The 26,003-nt window shown below is 38.9% G+C and overlaps 1 protein-coding gene across 1 annotated transcript in view; it reads right to left on the bottom strand.

The window, feature by feature from the left end:
• Window positions 1-21,495, bottom strand: part of LOC118569176 (phosphatidylinositol 3,4,5-trisphosphate 3-phosphatase TPTE2-like) — a 61,612-nt gene extending 40,117 nt beyond the window's left edge. Inside the window, 9 exon segments of the mRNA XM_036166902.1 lie at window positions 6,594-6,658; window positions 7,281-7,344; window positions 7,466-7,565; window positions 9,409-9,528; window positions 12,067-12,228; window positions 14,572-14,614; window positions 18,513-18,586; window positions 19,806-19,859; window positions 21,464-21,495. Coding sequence (XP_036022795.1) covers window positions 6,594-6,658; window positions 7,281-7,344; window positions 7,466-7,565; window positions 9,409-9,528; window positions 12,067-12,228; window positions 14,572-14,614; window positions 18,513-18,586; window positions 19,806-19,859; window positions 21,464-21,495 — 714 coding nt within the window.
• Between the last annotated feature and the right edge of the window lie 4,508 nt (window positions 21,496-26,003).

Below are 26,003 nucleotides of genomic sequence, written 5' to 3'. Positions count from 1 at the left end.
AAAAATTATCCTCTGCTTTTGCATACTCAAGATCAGTCCAAATATAATCTTGTATTTATAACATCCTTTCCTTTATTTCTCCTTCCTTCATTTCATTTTCTTTCTTTTCTTTTTCTTTTCTCTGTCTCTCTCTCTATCTCTCTCCTTCTCTCCCTCCTTTCCTACCTTTCTTCCCTCCTTTCTTTTGTTTCAAGACAGGGTTTCTATGTTAAGTCCTGTCTGTCCTCAAACTCACATGGTAGATCAGGATAGCTGGCTAGTATGAAACTAAGAGATCTGCCTGTGGCCTCCTGAGTGCTGGGACTAAAAGCACGTGCTGTTGGGAGCACAGAGGTCCTTGTACTCAGAGAAGCACTAAGAAAACCAGGAATGTTAGTCATGCATGGGGTGTCTCCTCAGTGGAGGAGATGAAAATTAATTGCCTGCATTCCATCCAGAAAGCTGAAGAGCGGATTTGGTTAATGACCTGGTGACCTTTTTGTTGTCTGTGGAGGCAGACCTCACCCACCTTTTACTATAAAGGCAGACCTCACCCAAATTCCCCAGAATGATTATTCCAGACTCTCCCCTCCCTGGACCATTACCCATCCTTAGTGGAGATGTCACAAGTACTCTGTGGCCTGCTGACCTCTACGCTATCAGTCAGAGATCACACTAGATTCTAGGCCCTTTAGCTATAGAAGCCACCCTCATGGTCCCATGCACTGTGTAAAAGGGTCTCTATGTAGTCACACCTTAAGCTTTATTTTATAATCCAAGTGCACCTAGGATTGGACTGATTGTTGCCTGGAAACCTTTTCCCAAAGTGTGTCTTAAATATGCTGACAATGAACCAACCGCCTGGCATGACTCCCCTCAGTCTGATCTAGGCTGAGGAAGTCAATCTGCAGCCAGTTTTCATTCTTATCTCTTGGAGAGGTTTGCTTCCCTGCCTGGATACCTTCAGGGACGCCTCCATGAGGCACTACATCCTTACCATCCTTTCTTTTTAAAGATTAAGGAAACCACAGGGCTATTTTAGTATCCTCTCAGGAGTTAAGAGTCCACAGACATCACCGCTGAGTTAAAATGACATCCTGTCCAAGATGTGCAGCTGCTCCTGACCATGTGGCTGTCCCCTAAAGCTCTCTGGCTAACCAAGGCCACCAGCGGCTGAACTAACGGCTTAGATCTGAGCCTGCATTCTGAATGAAATAGTCATTCAAAGGCTTTTGGGGTAGCTTATGTCTTATGCATTTTATGAAAATAGATTCTCTTTGAATACTTTGATTAAAACAGTAAAGGAACCAATAACTATCAATCAACACCCTGAGGAGATATCAGTTCAGTAACTGGTAGACACCAATAGTCTGGAGCTCACTTGAGAAATGCTTTTGTTTTGATTTTCAGCTACATAAAGGTTTTTGTTTTGTTTTTTTAGCAACAATCTAGCTAATATTAAATGTGGCTAAATTGAGACCAATTTTGTAGAAAGAAAAGTGGCGCAATTTAAGTAAACTATAATTAACCCCAAGTTACCAACTTAATCTATCGAAAAACAATATTATCTACCAAAGGATGTGTTACCCGTAAAGCTTAATTGTGGCAATTTTGGGAGTTGAATTAAACATGACTGAAGAAGCTTCGTTGAAATGTTTGCATTTGTTGCATGTAGCTGAACACAGAGCATGTTAATTGGTCTAAACTATTTTCAAATTCACACATTTAAATTCATGTGATATAGTGGCCTAAAAGCCTCCTCCTTGATGGCAAGGTTTCATGGCACCAGAATGTGCCCCACAAGCTTCCAGAGGAGAAAAACAACCAACAGTCCTACCCAGCTCTGACACATATGAGCCACAACAGCGACCGACACAGGCATGACAACCTAACAGTGCAGTAGTGGCACCCATACCTCCATGATAACCAACAGCTCTCTAATTAGACATAAGAGCCTCTCAACAAGAAGGAAACCTAGCCAGCTAGTCAGGGCTAGTGAAGCCGTGAGTCTAGGAGGAGAACCTATAATGCCACTTTATTAAACCAGCCTAATCCCTAACTACATTCCAAATATTTGTCCTTCTACCCAGAGATAGGTGTCGTCCTCACCTCTCATCAAGGAAACTTCTTTTTGTAATATATGGAGACCATTACAGAAAAACCCAATGAACCAAAATGCTGAATGGTGGTGCTCAGTCCCAACTGATAACATCTACAACGTAACTCCTGTACCTAAGGATCAAGGCTCATTGAAGAAAAGGGGATGGAAAAAAATGTAAGAGCCAGAAGATCAGGGAGTTTGCTGGGAGACTGTGTCTCCTAGGAAGATTGGAAGCTATACATAGAAAGTCTCACTAACATTAGTGCCTACACATGAGCTAAACAAGGACAAGAACAGACATGCTAACATGGCTAGAATTTCCACTAGGAACAATGAAAACCTCACAGACAGGAACTTATCTATGATTAAAATGAAGACATCTCATTCTGGCTCATTTTACCAAATGTCTTGTCAGAAAACCTTTAAAGAAAGATTTTCTTATATCTATTGACAGGAATTGTATTTCATTTGTTGTGTGAGTGCTACTTTTTTTGTAAATTTTAGAGAGTTTTTAATATTTTTTTAATAAAAAATTGTAGGGGTTGGGGATTTAGCTTAGTGGTAGGCAAGCGCAAGGCCCTGGGTTCGATCCTCAGCTCCAAAAAGAAAAGAAGAATATTGTATTTACTTAGAAGTACTCAGAATGTCAACAAAACAGATGCAATTATTTTTGCAATTACTGAGTGGTATTCAGTTAACAGAACATCAATTATTTTTGTATAAGCTGCAGCAGGGACAACTGAAGGTAAAAACGAAAAACAAAAACAAAACAAAACAAAAAGCCTACCATCCCATATATAACTAATTTGTGCTGTGCACCAGCAAGAACCTGCTTGACATTTCCATACCAATTTACAAGCCCAGACTGGACCAAGCAAGGTTAGCGGCTATTGAAAATACCACCAGGACAGGGCTAAAGACACACTTGGTAGTGTGGTAACTATCCAAAAAGAGACACTGTACAGTTTAAAAACAAATCTTACACAGCCTTATATTTTATTTTATTTTTCTTTAAAAGGAGTGAGCTGTGTACAGGGGGGTTTAAATGCTTTATAGACAAGGAAAAAACTGTACTAGAACCAACTTATTCACCATCTTCCTCTTCTTCATCTTCCTCTTCCTCTTCATCCTCTTCCTCATCGTTCTCTTCCTCTTCTTGCTCTTTCCCTCTTGACCACCCTCTTCTTCGCCGCATTGGGTTTTCCCTCAGCTCTGTGGGCAGCGATATCCTTTCTGTATTTCCTTCAGCTCAGCAGCCTTCTCTTCACAGGGCTGCCTGTTATCTGCAGCAGCGTTGTTCACGTCTCTCCCGGCTTCTTTGTGGCATCACCGATGGACAAGCCAGGGTGTCCTCCTTTGTTTTGAGGGTGATACTCAGAACAGAACAAGAAGGCGGCCAAAGGAGGCCTCCTGGGTGCACTGGAGTCCTCGAACTTCTTTTTGGTCTGCCCATTGCGGCGGCGGGGGTCGGGGGATGTAGTTTTTCATTTCTTTTTCACAACAAGCCTTGTCAGCCTCTGCCATGTCTTTAAATTTCCCCTTTTCTTTAGCAGACACGGTCTTCCCACTTTCTGAGCACTTCTTGGAGAACTCTGAGAAGTTGACAGAAGCATCCCGGTGCTTCTTGAGCGCCTCCCTACATTTGCACAAAGAACACATAGGAGAACATTTTGCCTCTCGCTTCTTAGGATCTCCTTTGTCCACGTTTAGCTGATTTTCCTCTGCGAAGCACAGGATCGCCCAGTGCCCGTCTGGCTCTTGCTTGCCCGGCGCTGTCACTATGGAGCACAATGCACTGCAATGGCTGTCTTTTTGTATCTTTTAATAAGTAGTTAATAATGAGATCTCAACCAACAATGACTATGAGTTTGTGAAAAAACAAATCTGAGTGTCCAGTTTGTATGCCTTTCTTCAGCTATACTTATTGATATCTATTTTTGTTTTGAAATTCTTCTAAGGTGGATTTTGGAGAGTATAGTGTATTCATTGACTTTGTGAAGTGGTATATAAGTTTATGATTTTTTTGTGTGTAAGTGGTTGTATTTTCTATATAGTGATAAATACTGATTTTTTTTTTAAAAATAATTACCACAATATGGCTGGGCAGTGGTGGCAGATGTTTTTAATCTTAGCACTTTGGAGACAGAGGCAGGCAGATCTCTGTGAGATCCAGGCATCCTGGTCTACAGAGGCAGTTCTAGGACAGCCAAAGCTACACAAAGAAACCCTGTCTCAAAACAGAACAAAATAAAACAAAAAAAGAATTACCATTATGCATAACAATATTGGGTGAACCTGAATAATTTATTTGGGGGATAAAAATCTAGTCACAAACAATGTACAATATGATCCCACTTATGTGAAATTGAAGAAATAGTAGTGGTATAATTCAAAATAATGATTACATCTAATATGTTAGAATAGTGACAAAAAATTTTAATACCTTGAGAATTTCCAGTTGGTTGACGTATCCAGTGTCACTTGAAGAAAACTGACTTCTCCTTTTCCCAGAAACTGTCATTTGCACATTGCTTCTCGGCCAGTGTTGGGACTCTGTGCCCACTACCCTTCCTTTGTGACAGTTTTGTCTGGCTTGAGCCTGTGCAGATCTTGTACATGCTGTTACAGCCTCTGGGTCCAAACCCACATCTTCCCTGTGTGTCTGGAAAATGCTGTTTCCTTTACGTCATCAGACCCCAATGACATTTTTAACCAGTTAAATGTAATTAATACTGATAACTTAAAATATAAAAGTTACTTAAAATATAAAAGTTAGACATATTAAAGGAATACCATTAGTTTGATCCATAGTGTAATATGTAAATAAGGCCAAGCACATCTGTCTCATCAAATATTTATCATCTCTTCAGTAAAAACATTCAAAATCTCTTCTGTATGTTTTGAAGTACACACTACACACACCCTTCTATGCAATAGCACAGCGGAGCATCTTACTCTTGCTCACCTTTGACATAGTATCTACCTAGTGGTCAACCTTTGCTTACCACCCCTTTCCTGCTTACCCTCCTCAGTCTCTGGCAAACACCATGATGCTCTCAACTCCCATGAGAGCAACTTTTCTATATTCCACGTTTGTCTTCCAGTGCCCAGCTTACTCACTTAACACGAGATTCCCGGGTCTAGCTGTATAATCGCAAAGACAGGATTTCATTCTTTTTATGGCTGAACAGTATCCAGTTGTGTTGTTTTCTTGATTCATTCTTTTGGTTAAGAATAATGTTGCAGTGCACAGACAGCCTCTGACACACTGAATTTATTCCTTCAGTATAAATACCTAGTACTGAGATTACTTGAACTCATTGCAATTCTATTTTGCATTTCCTAGGCACTTTCACAGATATTTCCATAATGGCTATAAAAGTTTAGATTCCTGCCAACAATTCACGAGCGTTCCTTTTACATCTTTGTTGGTATTCTTGGTTGTTTTGTTTTGTTTGTCTTTTTAGTAATGGTCACTCCTAATGGAATGTGGTAGTATTTAATTGTGGCTTTTATTTGCAGTTCCCTGATAATTAGTATGCTGACTATGTTCCATATACTTGTTGGTCATATAGCTTCTCAAAAGAACTGTCTGTTTGGGGAAAGTGGCATTTTAATCAATGATGTCAGCTTATGCAACCATGACATACCCAATGATCTTATAACTATCTGAGTTCAATTACACTCTATGATGCTCACATAATAACAAAATAACCCAGTGAAACATATTCCATCAAGTAATACATGACTGCACTTTGAGATACACATACATGCATATACATGCATATATGTGTATATATGCATATATGGGTGTATAAACTTTTATTGAGGTGAGTCAGTTACTACAGACTACATTAATATACACATATATAAGGTAACTTTTTAAGCGATAAGTTTCAGTTGGCATTTCAGAGAAGAGAAGTTAGCTGTGCTGGCTAGTTTTATGTCAGCTTGACACAAGCTAGATTAGATTCATTTGGGAAGAAGAAATCTCACTAAGAAAATGTCCCAACCAGACTGGCCTGTGGGTAAGCATGTGTTGCATTTTCTTACTTAGTGATTGACATAGGAGGGATCAATCAGCCTATTGTGGGTAGTGCCATCTCTGTGAAGGCGATTCTGGGGTATTTAAAAAAGCAAGCTGAGCAAACCTTGGAGAGCAAGTCAGTAAGCAGCACTCCTTCATGGCCTCTGCATCAGTTCCTGCCTCCAGGTTCCTGCCTTGAGTTCCTGCCCTGACTTACCTGGATGATGGATCAATCCTTTTCCCTTCAAGTTCACAGTGTTTTATCCCAGCAATTTAAACACTAAGATAGTAACATTGCATACTTGATATTGATTTAGCCATCCAAGGATGTCCAAAGCCATATTCCTCACTATAATTCAGGAACACAATATATGAATATGCATTTTGGAAGGAGTTTGAATGGAGATAACTTGTGTGGGTGGACAATTTTGATCCCAGAAAACACACTGAGCAGTGAGCACTTGCTATGGGAATAGCCTTCCTTACGTCAATTGGATTTCTGTAGAAGGACTGTCCTCCAGATGATGGAAAGGACATGGCAATAATACGATCTGGAAGTCAAAGGGATGGCTATGATGAATATCATAATAGAGATGATACAACATGCAAAATTTCATCTACAAAGAACAAAACTTTTTTTTTTCTTACAAAAAATAACGTTCAGGATAGAAAAAAAATAACACATTCTCAGAGTAATCAAATGATATAATACATTAAATTATCCAATACAATAATAATCATTAAACAGTGATCTTAAGACTCAACTGGTTCATCCATGGGCCTCAGATTTCTGTCCAGCTCACATGAGTCAGGAAATCTGAGACCAACAGAGTAGAAACCTCAGTTGGTGGAGTTATAAGAAGCTTGAAAAGTCTCTCAGGATCCTTGAGAGACCACAGTTAGCTACGAGAGCTGGATAAATGAAATCTGGATAAAAAATATTTCAGCCAATAATCTTTCCCACCTCCTGTACTACAGTAAAGTGGTTCTGGTTTGAGGTGGCTTAAGTAGATACTTCCACTGCCAAGGTCACACTGCCACGATGACATGAGCACTACTACATAAAGAATGCTTGAAATAGCATGGCAGAAATGAAAGAGAGCTTAGCCTCTCTCACTCACATGCAAAATGGGGAATCTCTATAAACAGTAGCGTCAGCTAAGTTTCACTAACCAGTGACGTAAGTGAGGTCCAGGTCGAACCCGTCCTTCTTGAACCGTCTTTTGTTTTTGGAAACCTGGATTGGGGAGTCATAACGTCGTAAAACATGAGTCAGCAGGGAAAAGAACATAATATAAAGATCTACAGCCTCAAAAGCATTTCCCAAAACAGAAAACCAAATGTGTGCTGCCACTCACCAGCTGCCTAGTCAGCTTTTCAAGGTGTCTTTTCTGATGCGCCAGCTGCAAAATTCTTATCAGAATAAGAAGTCGCAGAGGTCGAAATAAAACTGCCAATCTAAGTAAATGTATAGATAAAAAGTTAAATACCGCCCCCCTTTTTTTTTTGCTAGGAAAAAACCCCCAGAATATTTGGTTACTATGGATTAAGTTGAACACTTTTATAATTATTTGTTTATTGTGGGTGGTGCTGTGGGTCCAGTCCAAGACCCTGTGAGGGCTTGGCAACTTGCTCTACATTGAGTGATGCTTCTACTTCTGTGTTCAGTTTGGAACAGTGGTTCTTGGCCAGGACAGTGTTTGTTTTACCCCTATGCGGAAGATAATTGTCAATGTCTAGAGACACTTTTGATTGTCATACTATTAGGTGGGTGTATTGCTACTATATCAAGTGGATACAGACTAGGAGTACTGATAAACCCTTCCCCATGAATGACATCATTTCCCAGAATTATCTGGCCTAAAATGTCAACGATGCTAAGTTTGGGAAAGACAGACTCAGAATTTGTGGTTTAACATCAGAGTTTTTCTTTTCTTTTCTTTCCGTGTGTGTGCGCGCGCACGCATATGTGTTCATCAAAACATTGCCAGTGTGAACAGGGAATCATTGCTACCACTGGTGGAGACACATCAGAAAACAGACTGACATACTAAACAAGTACATTTGCTGGTGTTTCTTCTCTCATTATAAACAGCAAGGTAGAGAACTACTGTTCCCAGACACTGGGGCTTAATTGGAAGCCATCTGAAAGAGCTCTTTAAAGTTCTTTAACACGTAGGGTATGGAGGGAGGGGCTGCCTCAGCAGTTAAGAGCACTTGTAGCTCTCGAAGAGGACCTGGGTCTGGTTCCCAGCACCCACCTGACAGCTCACAGCCACCTGCAATGCCAGTTCCAGAGAATTCATTGCCCTTCTCTGGTTTCTGCAGGCACTGCTCACATACAGTGCATGCATATACACACATGCAGGCAAAACACACACACACACACACACACACACACACACACACACACACACACACACACACACACACACACATAAAATACTAAGTCTTTTTAAAGATAAAGCATGGGGTAACAGGTCCCAGAGCCCCTAATTCAGTGGCTCTAAGGTAGCAATTGAGAGGTTGCTCAGGTTGTTTCGAACACATTTAGTTGAATCCTAGATTGAAGTCCTGGGAAGTTGGGTTACAGAAAGAAACCAATTATTTGACAAATGAATAATACTATCCCCCCAATCTTCAGATACACATATCTTTCTTTTCTCCATTGCCACAGTAAAAAGGAGGGTAAAGTGGGGGAGAAAGGGAAAAAGGAGAGGGAAGTGGGGGGAGAGGGAAGGGCAAAGAGAGAACTCTTCTATTAGATCCTAACATTTCTACAACTATACTACAAAACCTCCTCTCTGTGGCTGCCCACATTACCTACTGGTTTCTTGCTATGTTTATTACTCTTTAGAGTTATTAGTTAGAGTCACTCAAATTATATACATGCTTAACACTCTCTTGGTTATAGGGAAATCCCAGGACTACAGAACTTTGTATCTAAGGCATTTGTGATTGAAGCACAAATGGGAATTTTTGGATAATTTCATAATGTTCTAAAGATAAAGTTGATATAAGAGGAGTTAAGTTCAGTTTCTTATCCCCTTTCAGTGTTTCCTTATTAAGCTAAAGATTCTTAGTATGTATATACTCAATGGGCCCCTAATGCCAACTTATTTTAGTTTCAAAGTACATGGGAATTTATATAAACATTTCACTTTTAAACCACTCATCACAGTCAAGAGAGTTCAGTCAAAATACTAAATAGAACCAGAGAAAACACAACAAAACACAAGAAACAACCCGGAAGAACAAAAGAAACAAAAGAGGAGTTTGAGAGTTAAGTCATGTTTCATACCTTGGGATATCTTTCAGAAACTTCTTGTCATAAAGTATATAAGTGAGGGCAATGAGCAGGGTCACACCAATCACGACGGCATCTAGGGTGTTCAGTAAATCAGAAAAATAATTCTGTCTCCTGGAGCAGGGAGATGAGACAGTTTCAGAGCACAAGTTAACCGACTCATCATCATGGAGAATTCTATCTTCATCCCTATTGGTGGTCTCAGAAAGAAGCAGGTGGGTTATCCTACACTCACCTGAGATTCTAACCACTTACTGGCTCCTGGGCCCCACCCTGTCACCTGCATATAATTCTGTCCCAAGCATTTGTAATTTGTGGGGTATGAAGGCTGGCTGAAGTTGAGACCTAGCCTTGCAACTTTTGAGAATTATCACCTATGATAGGGTAAATGTACTCAAGCTGTTCATGCTTCTGTAAGTAACCTCAATAAACTCACTAGTTCACTGAAATAAAAAGAATCCTGTCTTAATGTGTTTAAAATGCATTGTCAAGACTACTAGACTAAGGGGAAAATACGACATCAATATAAAGTTTTCATGTGGCAAATTTACATTTATGCATGAATCTATGTATATATATTTGTATGTATGTATGTATGTATGTATCTATCTATCTATCTATCTATCTATCTATCTATCTATCATCTATCTAAAGTGTCAAGCTAGAAATTCACAGTTGATAAGAGACAGAAGCAAACCATTGGCAAGAGGCAAGCACTGCCTTCTCCTTTGTAGGTAAGGAAGGAGGACACTGCGCACTGCTGGGTAGCAGATGAAGCTGAATATAGAATTTAGAGAAACTGGGATTGTGAAACTATAAAAAGAAGAGAATTAATATGGTCTGCCTGGGGCGAAAATATACTTCTTTTCTTCAGACATGATCACTAGAGAAAGTTTCTTCTGATTTTGAGATAGCATCGATTTTTAGATTGATGTTTTCCAATTGTCTTAGTCAGGGTTTCTATTGCTGCAATGAAATACCATGACCAAAAAGTAAGTTGGAGAGGAAAGGGTTTGTTAGGTTTACACTTCCACTCTGATAATCATCTCCAAAAGTAAGTCAGGACAAGAACTCAAGCAGGGCAGGAAGCTGGAGGCAGGAACTGATGCAAAGACCATGGAGGGCAGCTGCTTACTTACCAGCTTACTCCTCATGGCTTGCTCAGCATGCCCTCTTATAGAACCCAGGACCACCAGCCCAGAGATGGCACCACCCACCCTGGACTGGGCCCTCCCTTATTGATCACTAATTAAGAAAATGCCCTACAGCTGGATCTCATGGAGCCATTTTTTAAATTGAAGTTCCATCCTTTCAGATGGCTCTAATTTATGTGCCTGTTTTGTGGTCTGAGTTCCACTAAGGTCTCTTAGAGGATTATTGGTGAGGAACTATTTACAGATGCATGGGCACCTTACCAATGGCTACACCACTGAAGAAAATGTTGAGAGAGCACTTTTCAGACTGAGAAACAGAGCAGTGGACAACTGTCCTTAGGTCAAAAAAAGGGGCATAAAAAATAAAATACCTCTTACACCTAAAGAAAACCTGCTGAGGCCAGACAAGTTATCAGAGGTGTTGCTGAATGGAGGCCTAAAGAGGCCATTTTGTGAAGCTGTAAAGTTGAAGCCTGGATTGCCCTGGAGACCCCAAGATGTTGGAGATGCTTGAGTTGCGAGATACCTGCCAAGGAGAGCTGCTAACAGGGATTGGAAGCAGCCCAAGAGAAAGAAGTGTGTGGCAGTCAGCAAAGCTGAACAGAGTTGGGGATCTAAAGAGCATTTCGACATCAGACATGCAGAGTTTGGAGTTTGCCCAGCTAGGTTTTTTGGTCTTGCTTTGGTCCAGTATTTCCTCACTATGCTACCTTCCTTACATTTTGGAATGGTAATGTACATCTTTTGCCATTATATGTTGGAAGTATGTGACTTTTTTAAATATTAATTTTACAGGGGATTACAGGTAAGAGATTGTGTGAATCTCAGAAGAGGCTTTCAACTTTGGACTTTTGAACATTGTTGAGACTGTGATAGACTATGGGAACTTTGAAGTCAGACTAAATGAATTTTGCATTATGATATTGTTATAAGCTTATGGGGGGGCAGGGAGTGAATTGTGCTAGTTTGAATGTAATTGACTTCCATAATCTCATAGGGAGTGCTACTCCTCCAGCACCACATCTGCCTGCATGCTGCCATGCTCCCCACCAGGATGATATGAAACTGTAAGCAAGCCATCCCAATTAAATGTTTTCTTTATAATCTTTGCCATCCATGGTGATGGTGTTTCTTCACAGCAACAAAAACTCTAGCTAAGATAATCACATTCATGTTCCTTTTATTCATGTGCACAGAGACACAATGGTTGCCTGGCTTGTCCTTGACACCCTTTTAAACTTTAGCAATTGAGAAAATCATCTACAATACATTGTTGTCGAATACAGACACAATAGCAGCACTGATAAAACTGCTCTACACAAAACTGGTTTTCTATTACTGCTTTTCTGTGGAATGTACCTATAAGGAGAATCATGTGATGAAGAAGGACCCATTTGGTTGAGCTGACCTGACAATTCTTACGGGATACTTTTCATATCACTGTAAAAATGGCTTTATGCTTTAAAAAGAAAAAACAAAGAAGCAGAATCACACTTACCCTTCTACGTACACTCGAAGGAGAACATCCACGAGGAAGAACAAAGCAATAGCAAAAGAAAGTGAGCGATATCCCAAAGGAATATGAAAATTGCTGTCATAGAGATGTAGATCTATAGCCATAAGAAATATGTCCAGAAAGATCAGCATAATTCCAAATATTCTAAAAGGAATAAACAAAGAGAGCAGGGGTATTGCCTCCATAGTCACAACATTAGAGTCAACTCTCAGATGCCCCCAAAAGTCCTCATTTAGAGCTGAACCGTCCTGTGGCAGAAAGAACAATCCTGCTTCGGAACCCTAAGAAAATGTTCACATTTTCACCCAATAAAAGCAGTAGTTAGTAGATCAGATCTGCACCAATCCCTCCACACTTCCTACAGCAGGGATGCCACTTTAGCATGCCAAGCTAGAACCGCAAATCTAAATTAAAGTCACAAGCTTCTTGGTGTGAATGCTTTAAATACTCAGAATTCATAAGGTTTTTTAAAAAACAAATTCCTCACAATAAATGAAGTCACATTAATCCAAGTAAGTTTAAGACTTTAGCAACAAAAAGAAGTGGAAGCATGAGAAACATGTTCCTTTTAAAAACACTTTAACCAGTAAACACATGATTATATAGTCATAGGCTCACACATGGATCCTGCACACAGGATGGATACGTGAAAAAGAATTCATAAATATTGCTTGGATATTTATTAATTAAATGTTAATTGAACTCTTAAAGATTCCCTAAGCCTTTTCTTGCACAGTCTCAAAAAAAAAAAAAACTCCTTATAAATTGATTGTTTTCCTAAATTACAAAGATGAACCAACTCAACTTTAAAGTGTGTTTTTAAACAACTACTGATTCAATTAAAATATTACTGGGGTTAGGGATTTAGCTCAGGGGTAGAGAGCGCTTGCCTAGCAAGCACAAGGACCTGGGTTCAGTCCTCAGCTCCAAGGTGTGAGTGTGTGTGTGTGTGTGTGTGTGTGTGTGTGTGTGTGTGTGTGTGTTACATATGTATACACACACACACACACACACACTATATATATATATATATATAAAATTACTAACTTTCGAGGTGGTGGTGGCACATGCCTTTAATCCCAGCACTGGGGAGGCAGAGCCAGGAGACTCTCTGTGAGTTTGAGGCCAGCCTGGTCTACAGAGCGAGATCCAGGACAGACACCAAAAACTACATTATAGCATGAATCTTAAAAGTTCTTATTAATAAAAACAAACCTGGAGCCAGGTAGTGGGGGGAAATGCTGGAAGATCAGAGAAGCAGAACAAGCCACAGCTACCTCACCTTGCCAGTTCCTCAGCTGATCCTGTTTCCTCAGACTGGAAGCCTCTGTGTCCTTATCCAAATAAATCTCAGCTGAACTGCTGCTAACAGCCTAAAAGCTTAACCAGCTCTAATTCCTTGTTTTCTCATCTTAAATACCTTTCTGCTTCCTGCCATCACTTCCTGGGATTAAAGGCTCTTGTTACCGTGCCTAGCTGTTTCCAGTGTGGCTTTGAACTCACAGAGATCCAGACGGATGGATCTCTGCCTCTGGAATGCTAGGATTAAAGGCGTGTGTGCCACCATTTTCTGGCCTCTATGTCTAGTGGCTGTTCTGTTCTCTGACCCCAGGTAAGTTTATTGGGGTGCACAATATTTTGGGGAACACAATATCACCACACTACACAAAGAAACCCTGTCTCAAAAAAACAAAAAATAAAAATAAATATTATTAACTTTGGAGTTAGCAAGATAGTTCAGTAGTAAAACACCTGCCACTCACACATGAAGATTCAAGTTTCATCCCCAGCACCTATACAATGGCAGGGTACAGGACATTGCAGCACCTGCAATCCCAGCCCCAGGGAGGTGGATACATAAGAATCTCAGGAACTCACCAGCCAGTCAGCCTGGCCTAAGTGAGCACCTTGTATAATGAGAGATCCTATTTTAAAAAACAATAAGATAACAAAACATTGAAGAAGATACCCAATGTTGAGTTGTGGACACATATATACACACACACACACCTGCACAAATAGGTACAACACCATACACATACAATAATGATTTTAAAGGAAGCAATTACACTGTACAAATTTTAATAATCATGTAGAAAAGAAATCTAATTAAATAGTAAAATATTTCTGGAATTGAGTAATTTGGGGTGTATAAAGCATTTACTAGAACATTTAGTCCATAATTACAGAATTTGAAAATGTATGCTTTCTTATTTTTACATTTATGGGTAGAAAAATACCAATATGCCACTATTTAGATTTGAGCCAAGGTGATTTCTGTGTGCATCTTACTGTTCAGTCTTAACTAAACCTCTAAGATAGATTAGATCACATTAAATGTGGCTACATGAACTAATTAGCAACATAGTGATAATGGACGTACTTTCATTTTGTTCTCTCTTGCCTTTTTCGGGTCCTTTCTCATTAAACTTTAAAAATTAAATGTCATAAACATTTCGTTACTTCCACTTCAAGACCCTCACATACCTGAAGGTGACTGATGACACCAGGTAATGCACCATCTTCGTGACTGTGGTGCTGTAAGAGTTAGTGAAATTAAGTCAATCACATGTGACTTAGCCAAACAAAATCCCCTCATAAGTATGAATTTTAAAGAAAAGTCCTCATAAGACATACACCAAATTTCTGTTCTAGTAATTGAAATGTTCACGCTTTTGCTTTTCTGTGTTCTTATCTAGAATATATGTGACTACACCATGCTTTGGATACTTAGTAACATATTGTTGCATGTAAACCTCTAACTCCAAATTGGAGGGACCATTATGCTTGGGACCAAGCAAAGAAAGCATCATGGTATGGAGATGGAAAAGGGTGGTTTTTTTAAAAAAGTGTTCTGATGTCAGCTCTTCTATTAGCAAATTAGGATCTCGGGCAAGTCATCAAGCTTGGAGATACCCCAGTGTCCTAGCAACAAAATTATATTTCTTTTTAAAGATATAAACTATATATTTTTAAAGATATAAACTCTTAAATTAGTTCTGTAAAGCCAATATTTTTCTAATACCCTAGCCAGGTAAAGATACAACAAATCTACAGACAGATATTCCATATAAACATAGATACAAAAATCCTCAGTAAAATACTAGCACACTGAATAGAAACACATTATTTACAAAAAATCATTCTCCATCTTAATAACGTTGGCTTAATCCTGGAAATTCAGTGTTGGTTCAACATACATAAGTCAATAAAGATAGTAAATCATACAGGTAATGAGAAAATCACATGATTATTTCAAGAGATGTAAAAGCAGCCTTTGGAAAAATCCAACATGCTTCATAGTAAAAACCCTAGAGAAGTAGAACTAGAGATGATATATATAATGACAAACACACAGCCACATTGTCCTAAATGAAGAAGAACCAAAAGCAATTTCATTAAAATCAGGATGACACAGGGCTGCAATTATCCCCACAATACAGTGCTGGAAGTGCTAGCCACAACAATAAGGCAGGAAAAGGAAGTTACAGGTCTACAAACAAGAAGTCAACTTCTCCTTATTTGCAAATGAAATGATATTGTACAGAGACGCCAAAATTCCACCAGAAAACTGTTAGAAATAATGAACAGTTTCAGCAAGTGGATGGTCCACAGTCAGCTCACAAAAAAGCAACAGCTTTTCTATACACCACAACACACATACAGAGAAAGAGATCATGGACAGACCCTGATTTACAACAGCATCAAAGACAATAAAATATCTTGGAATAAACCTAACCAAGGAGGTCAACGACCTCTACATTTTCAAATCTCTGAAGAAAGCGATTTCGAAAGACACCAGAAAATGGAAACACATCCCATGTTCATGGATTCATAACACTGACCCTACCAAAAACAATTTACAGATTCAATTCAATCTCAATCAAAATCCTCATCTCATTCTTCACAGAAATAGAAAAGATTATATGGAACCAGAAAAGGACCTGAACAGCCAAAGCAGTCCTAAGCAAATAATAATGATGATGATGATGATGATGATGATGATGATGATGATGGAGGGATTGACATTTCAGACCTCAAGATATATTATAATAAAGCAATAATAAAACCAATATGGCACATCACAAAAACAAACATTTATATTAGTGGAACAAAATCAAAGGCTCAAGTGTGTGCAATTACAGCTTTTTCATACCTTACAAAGAGGCAAAAACACACACAGGAATAAAAACAATATTTTTAACCAATGGTGCTGGGAAACCTGGACGTTCACATGCAGAAGACTAAATTTAGACCTGTATCTATTACCCTACCCCCAAATTAGATGCAAGTGGAACAAATACCTCAATTTGAAACCTGAAAACACCAAAACTTCTAGAAGAAAACATGGACTTTCCCTACAAGATCCAGGTGCAGGAAAGACATTTCTGGACAGGACTCCATTTGCTAAGGAATTAAGGCCAGAACTGACAAGTGGGACACCTTGTAAAAAGAAAACCCTTCTGTGCAGCTAAGGAAATAATCAACTGAGTGAAGAGAAAGCCTACAGAATGTGAGACAATCTTTGCCAGGTCTACATCTGATAATCAATATTTAGAAGATACAAAGAACTCAAAAAATAAGAAGTCAAGGAAGCATAAATGATCCAATTAAAAAATAAATTATATAATTAAAAATAGTCTAGGAATCTGAACAGAGTTCTCAATAAAGGAAATAAAAATGGCTTAAAATATTCAAAGAGTGTTTCTCATCCTTAGCAAACAGGGAAATGCAAAAATCAAACAACTTGAAGGTGTCATCCTTGCACTCAGAAGAGCTATAATCACGACATGGCTGATAGTAAATGCTGAGAAGGGTGTAGAAAAAGAAGACCCTCCTCCACTGTTGGGAGGAATGCAGGCTTGTGCGGTCATCCTGGAAATCAGTATGGAAAAGCCTCAAAAATATCTCTAAAAATCTGTCGCATGACCCAGCTATACCACTCCTGGGCATACGCCCAAAGGACTCACCATCCCACTCCACAGACACTTGTTTACCATGTTCATTGTTGTCTTGTTCACAACAGCTAGGGAATGGAGACAACCTAAATGTCCTTTAGCAGATGAGTGCATAATGAAAATGAGATACATTTACACAATGGAATACTATTTAGCTGAGAAAAATGCAATCATGAGCTTTGCAGGTAGAGGGAACTAGAAAGAAGGAACCCAGACTCAGAAAGACAAATGCTACATGTTCTCTCTCCCCTGCAGTTCCTTTCTCCAAACCTTCAGAAGCAGGTATGCAACAAAAAGTAAACACAGAAACCAGGAAATGTAAAGGAACCATAGGTGGAGGAAGAATCGAGGGGAGAACAGCAGGACGCAGGTGATAGGAAGCGTTTTTTTGTTTGTTTGTTTGTTTGTTTGCCTGTTTTGTTTTTCCAGACAGGGTTTCTCTGTGTAGTTTTGGTGCCTGTCTTGGATCTCGTTTTGTAGACCAGGCTGTCCTTGAACTCACCAGATCCACCTGGCTCTGCCTCCCGAGTGCTGGGATTAAAGGCGTGCACCACCACCACCCCCGGCCAATATGAAGCTTTTATACTTCAACCAAGCTCACTTTCTTGGAATAGAGTAAAAAGGAAATGCTGGCCTGGTCATTTTGCCTGGATTTTACCAGAGCCCTGACAAGTCCATCATAGAAAATGTTTACCTAACATGCAGAGTTTGATAATGTGTTAGTGTGACCTCTTTGGAATGGTGGGCCATGATTTTTTAGAAGTTATTTAAAGTGGAAATTCTAGGTACTTGGAAGACTTATTTGTATTCATTAGTTAGCCCTTTGTTTTCCCTGTAACATCCGAACAGCAACAATTACAACAGTGACCAACTAATATCATTTCTGGTGGTACTTATACCATCTGCTGCACTAATAAAAGCCGATAAATGATTATCCAATAGGACAATTCTCAATATATCTATCATTCAGATACAAGTGATTTAAGAACACAGTGTTTTGTTATAGAGAACACATATAAATGCTATTAGATTTGTGCAATAGGAAGTACCCCAAGTAATATTATTCAGAAATAAATTAAAACATTTATAAAATCTTAGTGAGTGTGAAGAGGTCTTTTAATACCAAAATTTGTTCCTTTTCACTATCATTTCTCATGGACAAAAATCTATAAACTGGGAATCAGAAGATACCCAGGAAAAATGAGAAAAGACCAATGTTAAATAATGAATAGAATGCTACCATTCTCTTTAAAGAAATGTTGTAATAAAGTCACTACCAAGGAACAACATTATCAATATTTAAACTAGGAAAATTGTTTGTAAGTACACAAAAATATTTTCCCAAGCATCGTACTTGTCTATAAATTCAATTGGTTTGACTATAAATTCAAGTGGTTATTCTTCTATTATTATTTTTGCCACAGACAAGAGATCCGTCAATGGCTCTTCCCCTTTCTTCAAATATCAAACTCACTTACCAATATGACTTGTGAATATCAATACCTTCATCACCATCACAGAACTTGGAGACCTGGTCTAATTTGCTTTAGCACCAACAAATGCAAAGATACATCATTAGAGATTGCTACATTTAACAGTAATATGAAAAAGTTATTTGAGCTAGAACCCCTTGAATCCTTAGAGTTTTGGAAAAATTTTTAGAATCATTGTTCAGATAACTATTTGTCCATGGACAATTCCAAAACATAATTTTAAAAATTTCTCTCTTCTCTCTTGGTCTGTGTCTCACTTTCTCTCTGACCAAAGACAAATATATATATCAGCAGTCTTTAATGACACCATCATTGCAACATGAAACATATCAATCTTTTAGCAAAGCCAAGACTACTGATGTCATTGTATTCAAGTCAGCACTAAAGATTTAAAATACTCATCTAAGAGCTGAGCGAATTCAAAGACTATTTTGGGTTGAAATATGCACAGTTGCCCTACAGTTTATAAAGATGTCAAACATTTAGAACTTACATGCCTATTGGTTGTCTGGAAACTGAGACATCATTTTACCTAAATTAACCCTTGTATACTGTAAAGATGGCTGTAGTCTTGTAAAACAGCCCAATGAATCAGGATTAAAATGCAGTTTTTCATTACTACATCTAAACCAATCTGCACTACCATTTTAGAGGTTACATTTATTTCAAAATCCAGCTTGAAAGTGTAAGTTAGTCAAAAATGTTTCTAATGTCATGATCTGCAAATTCTTCCACCGCTCTGCACTTTTCATGCACCATGGACAGTTTTCTTGCCCTTGGATAGTATTAAAATAACTAAAGGTCTGAGAGAAGGACTGTGCTGAGATAATGGCTCTGGGTTTGGGGCACCAGCATCATGTAGAGCCAGGGCTCTGGAGGGTGAGGGACAGACAGCTTTAAGGTCTATTAATTTGATTCTTTTCTGCTTAGGGTTCCACTTCCCACTTACCTGTCACCTCCCTTCTTGCTCAAAATAGGACTTTTCTCTCAATCTAGTGGTGTCCTACAGGTGGCCAATAGTTTAGGAGTTCAAAGCACTCTGCTAAGTATTTCCCCTTACATTCAACTAAGACAGAAAAGTACTTACTATGGCAAGAAGACATTAAAAAAATAACATCACAATCTATAATGTCACTGATGCTCCTAAAGAACTCCACAAATCTCAATATCTTTCTCTTATGTGTATCCCAATAAATTGAAATATATATAAATAGATATTTATGTACACACAGAGATATAATATACATAAATATATATTTTTAGATATTACCATTTGTCGATGTTTTCTTCCTGGATTTCTGACGTTACATCAGATGAGGCAATGCTAAAATAGTTTTTTAAAAAACATATAGTCAGATACCACATGATCTTCTAAAATTGATTTTTTGTTCAAATTAGCTATAATTACTGTTTGATATAGATTTTAATGTATTGAAAATGACAAAGGCCATGTGCTATGGCATTGTCCTATGTCTTGGACATTTGACATTCATAAACTTGTTAACTCTTAATAATTTAATGAAAAAGATTAACATTTAATATATCAAAAATGACAAAGGTTTAAGCACTGTTCTTTCAGATTGAAACTAACCTCAATGTAAAATAGTATTTCATAGTTGGGTTTGCTTTAGGATTCAATTTTGAGGTCCATTTTCACTAACATGCATTGCTGATACTCTATATAGAGCTACAGAATGCATTTAGAATGTCCATCTAATCTCCATTCACCCACTGTCCAGTAACTTTATCAGTCCCTTATAAATGCTATTCTGCTTTCAAATCCACTCTTGCTTTTCGTTAGTTATATAAAAAATTATGCAACACTTGTCTTTCTGTATCTACTCTATTTCCCTCAACACAGTGGTATCCAGTTCCTTACACTTTACTGGAAATGCAAGAATTTCACTCTTTTGGGCTGAACAATATTCCACTCTGTCCATGTATCGTGTTTTCTTCACTCACTTATCTCTTGGTAGACACCTAGGGTCAATGGATATCTTGGCTATTGAGAATAGAGCAGTAACACACATAGATATGCAAATGTCTTCATTATATGTTGACTTGGTTTCCTCTGAGTCTATGCCAAGGGATCTCTTCAGATTTTTTGCCATTTTTAAACTGATGTTACTGGTGTTATTTCTTGGATCTTTTATATATTCTCACTATTGACATCTGTCAGGTGAATGTACACTGTGTCTTCACTCTGTTTTTTCATTATTTGGGAGAAGCTTTAAGACTTAAAGAGTGTGTGTGTGTGTGTGTGTGTGTGTGTGTGTGTGTGTGTGTGTGTATACATGCCACAGCCTGAGTGGAGATCAGAAAAATATTTGCGTGAAGGAGTTCTCTTCTTTAACTATGTGGGGCTTAGGTTTGGCAATTGTGCCTTTTCCTGCTGGCACTCTTGTGCATTCTAGAAGCTTATCATTTTTATGTAATCGTTGTCAAAATTCATGTTTGTTTCTTGTGCTTTGGAGGTCTTATACAGATAATCATAACTTGTACCAATATCTTATAATGTTTCACCCTGATAATTTTTTAGTTCCTGGCCTTGATTAAAGTCCTTGCTACCTTTTGAGTTGATTTTTGTGTGGGGTGAGAGATAGGTATCTAGTCTCAATCTTCTGCATGTGGGTTTCCAGTTTTCCCAGAACGATCTGTTGGAGAGGCTGTTCTTATTCCAAAGTTTTGTTTCTGGCACCTTTGTTGAGAATCACCTAGCTATAGACATGCAGGTTGTTACTGGATTTTTACTCTGTTCCACTGGTCTATATGCTTTGTTATGCCAACATTATGCTGTATATTGCGGCCATGTGCTAGGGCTTTGTCTCCTATGTCTTGGAACCAGGTACTGTAGAACGCCTCTAGCTCTGCTCTTTGTGCTTAGGCCCCTTAGGATCTTTTGTGCTTCCATACTTATTTCAGGCTCACCTTTTTAATTTTGCAAAGAATGTCATTGTCATTTTGCAAATCAGGAAGCTACTTTAGTCCTTAGGTACCCATCTGTCTTTTGGATATCTTTTTTTATGAGTCGTGCATCCACCATTGATGGAGAGTTAACACGTTCTAGTTGCTTCTGCCCCTCAGATATGGTAGCAACTGCAAACCTGAGGCAGAAGATCCTTTCAAAATGGTGGTAGCTGTGGCTTGTGGCACCAGCCTCATGTGGGAAGAGCTCAGAAGAGTGAGGGATACAGCACTGGTTTAGTAGCTTCTTTTTTTATTGTTTGAGAACGTCTTGGCTCCCTACTCAACGTTACCTCCGGTTACATCTAAATGGACATTTCTCTGCTCTTGGTCTACTCCACTCTCCCGTCACACACAGACATTCTCACATTTTTCTGTGGGTTTTGGCTGCTAGTAACTAAGAGTGAAGACTCAGAACCAGAGGGTTCCCTCTTTGGTACATTCTTCTTTGTGCCACAATTTAAGGCACAGAGAATGCTGTGTACAGAAGCTCACCCTGACAGAACATGAGAATACAAAAAGAGCTGTGTTCCCTTGCATGCTCCTGACAGTGCACACCCCAATCTCAAACTCTGTGTGTTATGCGGGAAGGATCGGCATACACAGAGAGATGTGCAGAGAAAGAGGTGTTATATCTTACAGCGCACTGGTGGACACAGTTGAGCATACGGTCTTCAATTCACTCGAGAGTGTGCTAAAGGATTAAAAAAAAAACTCAAATGAGTTCAAGTTAATCACAATCTAATGATTATAATCGTCACCCAATCTCTACACTTAAAAAAATAGGTTTATTTATTTATTATGTATACAGCATGTATGACTACAGGCCAGAAGAGGGCACCAGATCTCATTACAGATGGTTGTGAGCCACCATGTGGTTGCTGGGAATTGAACTCAGGATCTCAGGAAGAGCAGCCAGTGCTCTTAACCTCTGATCCATCTCTCCAGCCCCCTCTATACTTTTTGAACCTTCCAATTTTTCACATACAGGGCTGGTGCTGTAGTGCAGTGGGAAATGCCCCAGTCTAATCTGTGCAAAGGCCCTTGCCATGCAACAAAACAAAACTTCACGTGTAAATCAGCCGTTTACAGTCTAAGACATTGTATGCCCTTAAATGATGTTTCACATTTTAACAAATACTTCAGTCTTGTTAAAGAGGGAAGAAGTCTGCTGTGATTCCAGCTTTTGAGACGCGAAAGCAAGAGTATCACAAGTTCAAATTCGGCCTGGGGGACATGACAAGTGTTCTAAAAAAAAAAAAAAAAAAAAAAAAGGAAAAAGCAAAGGAAACAAAAAGGGAAAGTGAGTAACGTTCTTGCTAAGAAGCTGAACCAATGCATGGAAACTGTTGTAGAATTTACTTAAAACCCAGTTCAGTGTGTAAGAGCTGGAGCAGCTTGTCACATGTGGTTCCTTTTTCCTAAGTGCCTCCTTTAGCCTCTTACCTCCCTCAGCTCTCTTTCCTGCACCAGGAAGCATCTCATAGGTACAAGTTTAAGTTCCCCAATGTACGATGTGTGGAGGAACCTGCTTATCTGGGAGCTGAGGGCTGAGGGCGGCGAGCGCGTCGAGAGTTCATTGTTTCGGTTCTCCCGCTCCAAGGGCTCCTCTGCCTCCTCTTCCCTGCCATCCCATCACTTCAAAGAGGACCTCATCTTTCTTACTCAGTGTAATAAAATCTAATACACAGAAAGCTGGACATTTTCCTAATTGTTTCAGCTGGTGGTTACTTAGAGCGCTAAACACACCATGGGGTGGAAAAAGCATTGCTTTGTGAGATGTACCTTTTTATCTTTTATCCAAATTGGTCCCAAATGATATGATAGAGAAACCACACCTATGAGCCTCCAAATCTCATGTCTTTCTCTGCTTCTGTGTGTATATGTATAAGGGTGCATCTGTTGCTGTATATACATGAAATTACAAATAGCACATATTTTCCATTATTCATTGCTAATGCATTTTGTTAACATATTAGTGTATATCTCACAGTTCACTGGCAGATCCTTTACCACGTAGTGACACAGACTCACTCTGGGAAAGGCTGGAAGATGTAAAAACACATACGGTCAGATGCCATGTGGTTTCCAAGATGTAACTTTCTGGCTCAAATTCTCTTCAATTATTCTAAACACTAACGTTTACCCACATAGCACTGTTTCTTGAAACATAGACTCTTCCTACAAACCACAAACTGACAAGTCCCCCATTGCTGAAGACAACACCCACACAAATCATTGAACATGGAGAAGTCAAGCTGGTGCCTCCACAGAGCCATCACCCCTGCATGCTGGCATCTTTGGTGCCAGAACGTACTCTGCATGCTACAAAAGGAGAGATGTAAATACCATCCCCGCTGCTTTGATTTATATATGTTAAATTATTTTTGCAATACTGGGGATGAGGTACAAGGCCTTGCAACATGCTTAGCCAGTTCTGAGGCAAAGCTTCCATCCAAGGAAATGACACACTTGGAGAGTTAGAACCACTGAGCTCTGGAGACAGGGTAAGATCTTTTAGCCTGTTCTAATGTGCTTTGGGGAGGGGGGGGGGGTCTGCTCCCAGCCCACTGCTGCCCCCTCCTGGCTGTAAAGAGGACCCCTTCTATTTGTGACCAGAGCTTTTTACATAGTAACTAAAGGTGAGAAACACCAGACAAGACCCTCTCTCTGACTTGTTATCTTTTTCTACATGATTCAAAAGACAAAGAGTATTTATGAGGAAACATTAGAAATAGTTTAAAAGGGAACTTGTAATAGTATGGATGCTCCTGACTATGAATAACACAGATACTAATCTGTGTGTACATGTGTATGCAAGCACATGTATATACACACACATATAAACTCTCACATATACATACACACATAAGTATCTACTTATTCATTTATATCTTACCTTTCTTTCGTGTATTCGTTCGAGGAATTCGGTTCGTAAAGGGATGTGCTAAAGGTTAAAAACAGACATAGTAAGGCAAGATGCGGCAGCTTAGAGTTAACTATTTGGAATATAATATCATACTTTCCTTAGAAATTATGCTTTACACGATTATAATTAGTAAAAACACAAATTAGTAATTCAAGATTAAAACACAGTTTCATTTTTTTCCTGTTAAACCTGACATAATATTAGCTACTATTAGCAGTTCAATTTATGAGATATGATCAGGGAGCTACAGACCTAAGGCAGTGTTTCCACCCCATGCAATGACGGCCTGGGGTTTAGAGGACTATCTTTGACTGGGGGTAGAAATCTGGAGAGAAACGGACACATTAAACTTTTATTAGCTCCATTTTTCACAGAGAGCTAGATTGCTCCATATCACTGTTAACTTCTTTCTGTTGTAAAGAGGATTTTCTTCTCTCTTGCTCCACTCAAAGATTAACCTCTCACTTGTTTTTTATGTTTCCATGAATTTGCTGCGTGTGTGTTTTCTTTACTAGCTGACAACACAGACTTTTCCTTGGTGACTGCATTATAGATAAATCTTATCACCTCATTATGTGAGCGTTGGAAGTAAACTATAATGAAAACTATACTAATTCACAGGCCCTTTTAGATTCATGCTAGCTATGAGTCCCCTCTAATAACATACAAATTGGTTGAACCCTGAGCTTCTCTCTTATCTAGACCTGAAGAAGTGTCCTGACCATACTCTAGACTCCTTTCAACCAACTTGGTCAAAAAGACAGACAGTTACCCACAGATGCAGACTTAGATACAATGTCAAATATAGCCTGTCCTGTCCAGAATAATATGCAGAATGGAGTCTGCAAAACTGGACCTTCTCTTCTTTCCTAGTTCTATGCTTTTTGTGTATCATGTGTGTACATATTCATGGAAGCACGTGTCCTTATGTACGTGTTTACATATAGGTGTGTGTGTACTGTCCTAAATTAACTTGTAACTTGATTTTCACAATTCATTCATGTGTGACCTAGAGTATTCAAAAGTATAGTCAGATACCAGTTATGAATATAAATAACTTTTGGAGACAAATACATTAATTCTATGAGTTCTGGGTCATGAATTGATTGAGTTTTAAATATTTATGTATATCACTAATTCAGTTTGGCATTTTTTATATTAGAAAAGAGGCTATCTCTAGATAGTGGTAACGAATCTCCTGGGGTTGTGTAAACAGTAATTCACCTATAGTAATTTAAGTAACCAGTATCTTAATTCCAGAATATAACAGGTTTATTTGATGAGATTTATTTCAAACTCAGCTACAGCTTAAAGACACTTGTTCTTCCGACCAGTTTCAAGTCGTCTTTATTTACACTTCTTGTGACAATATGAGGTGAAAATGAAGCAGCCATGGAGCTGTGGGAGGGGCTCCATCCAGGGTGGTGATGGGCGGGGCTTAGGGTGCCAGTCTTCCGTAATGACAGTGCTCTGGTTGGGGGCATATCTGAGGTCCCTTACCTCTAGTCACTTTGGCTGAAGGCTCTTGTATGTCATGACCCTGTCTTCTGCTGTTCCTCCTTGACTTCTTTTCAC

Source organism: Onychomys torridus, chromosome 17 (genome assembly GCF_903995425.1).
Source record: "Onychomys torridus chromosome 17, mOncTor1.1, whole genome shotgun sequence".
Lineage (NCBI taxonomy): Eukaryota > Metazoa > Chordata > Mammalia > Rodentia > Cricetidae > Onychomys > Onychomys torridus.
Note: the sequence above shows the minus strand (reverse complement) of the source record. Positions and strands in the feature narration are given on the sequence as shown.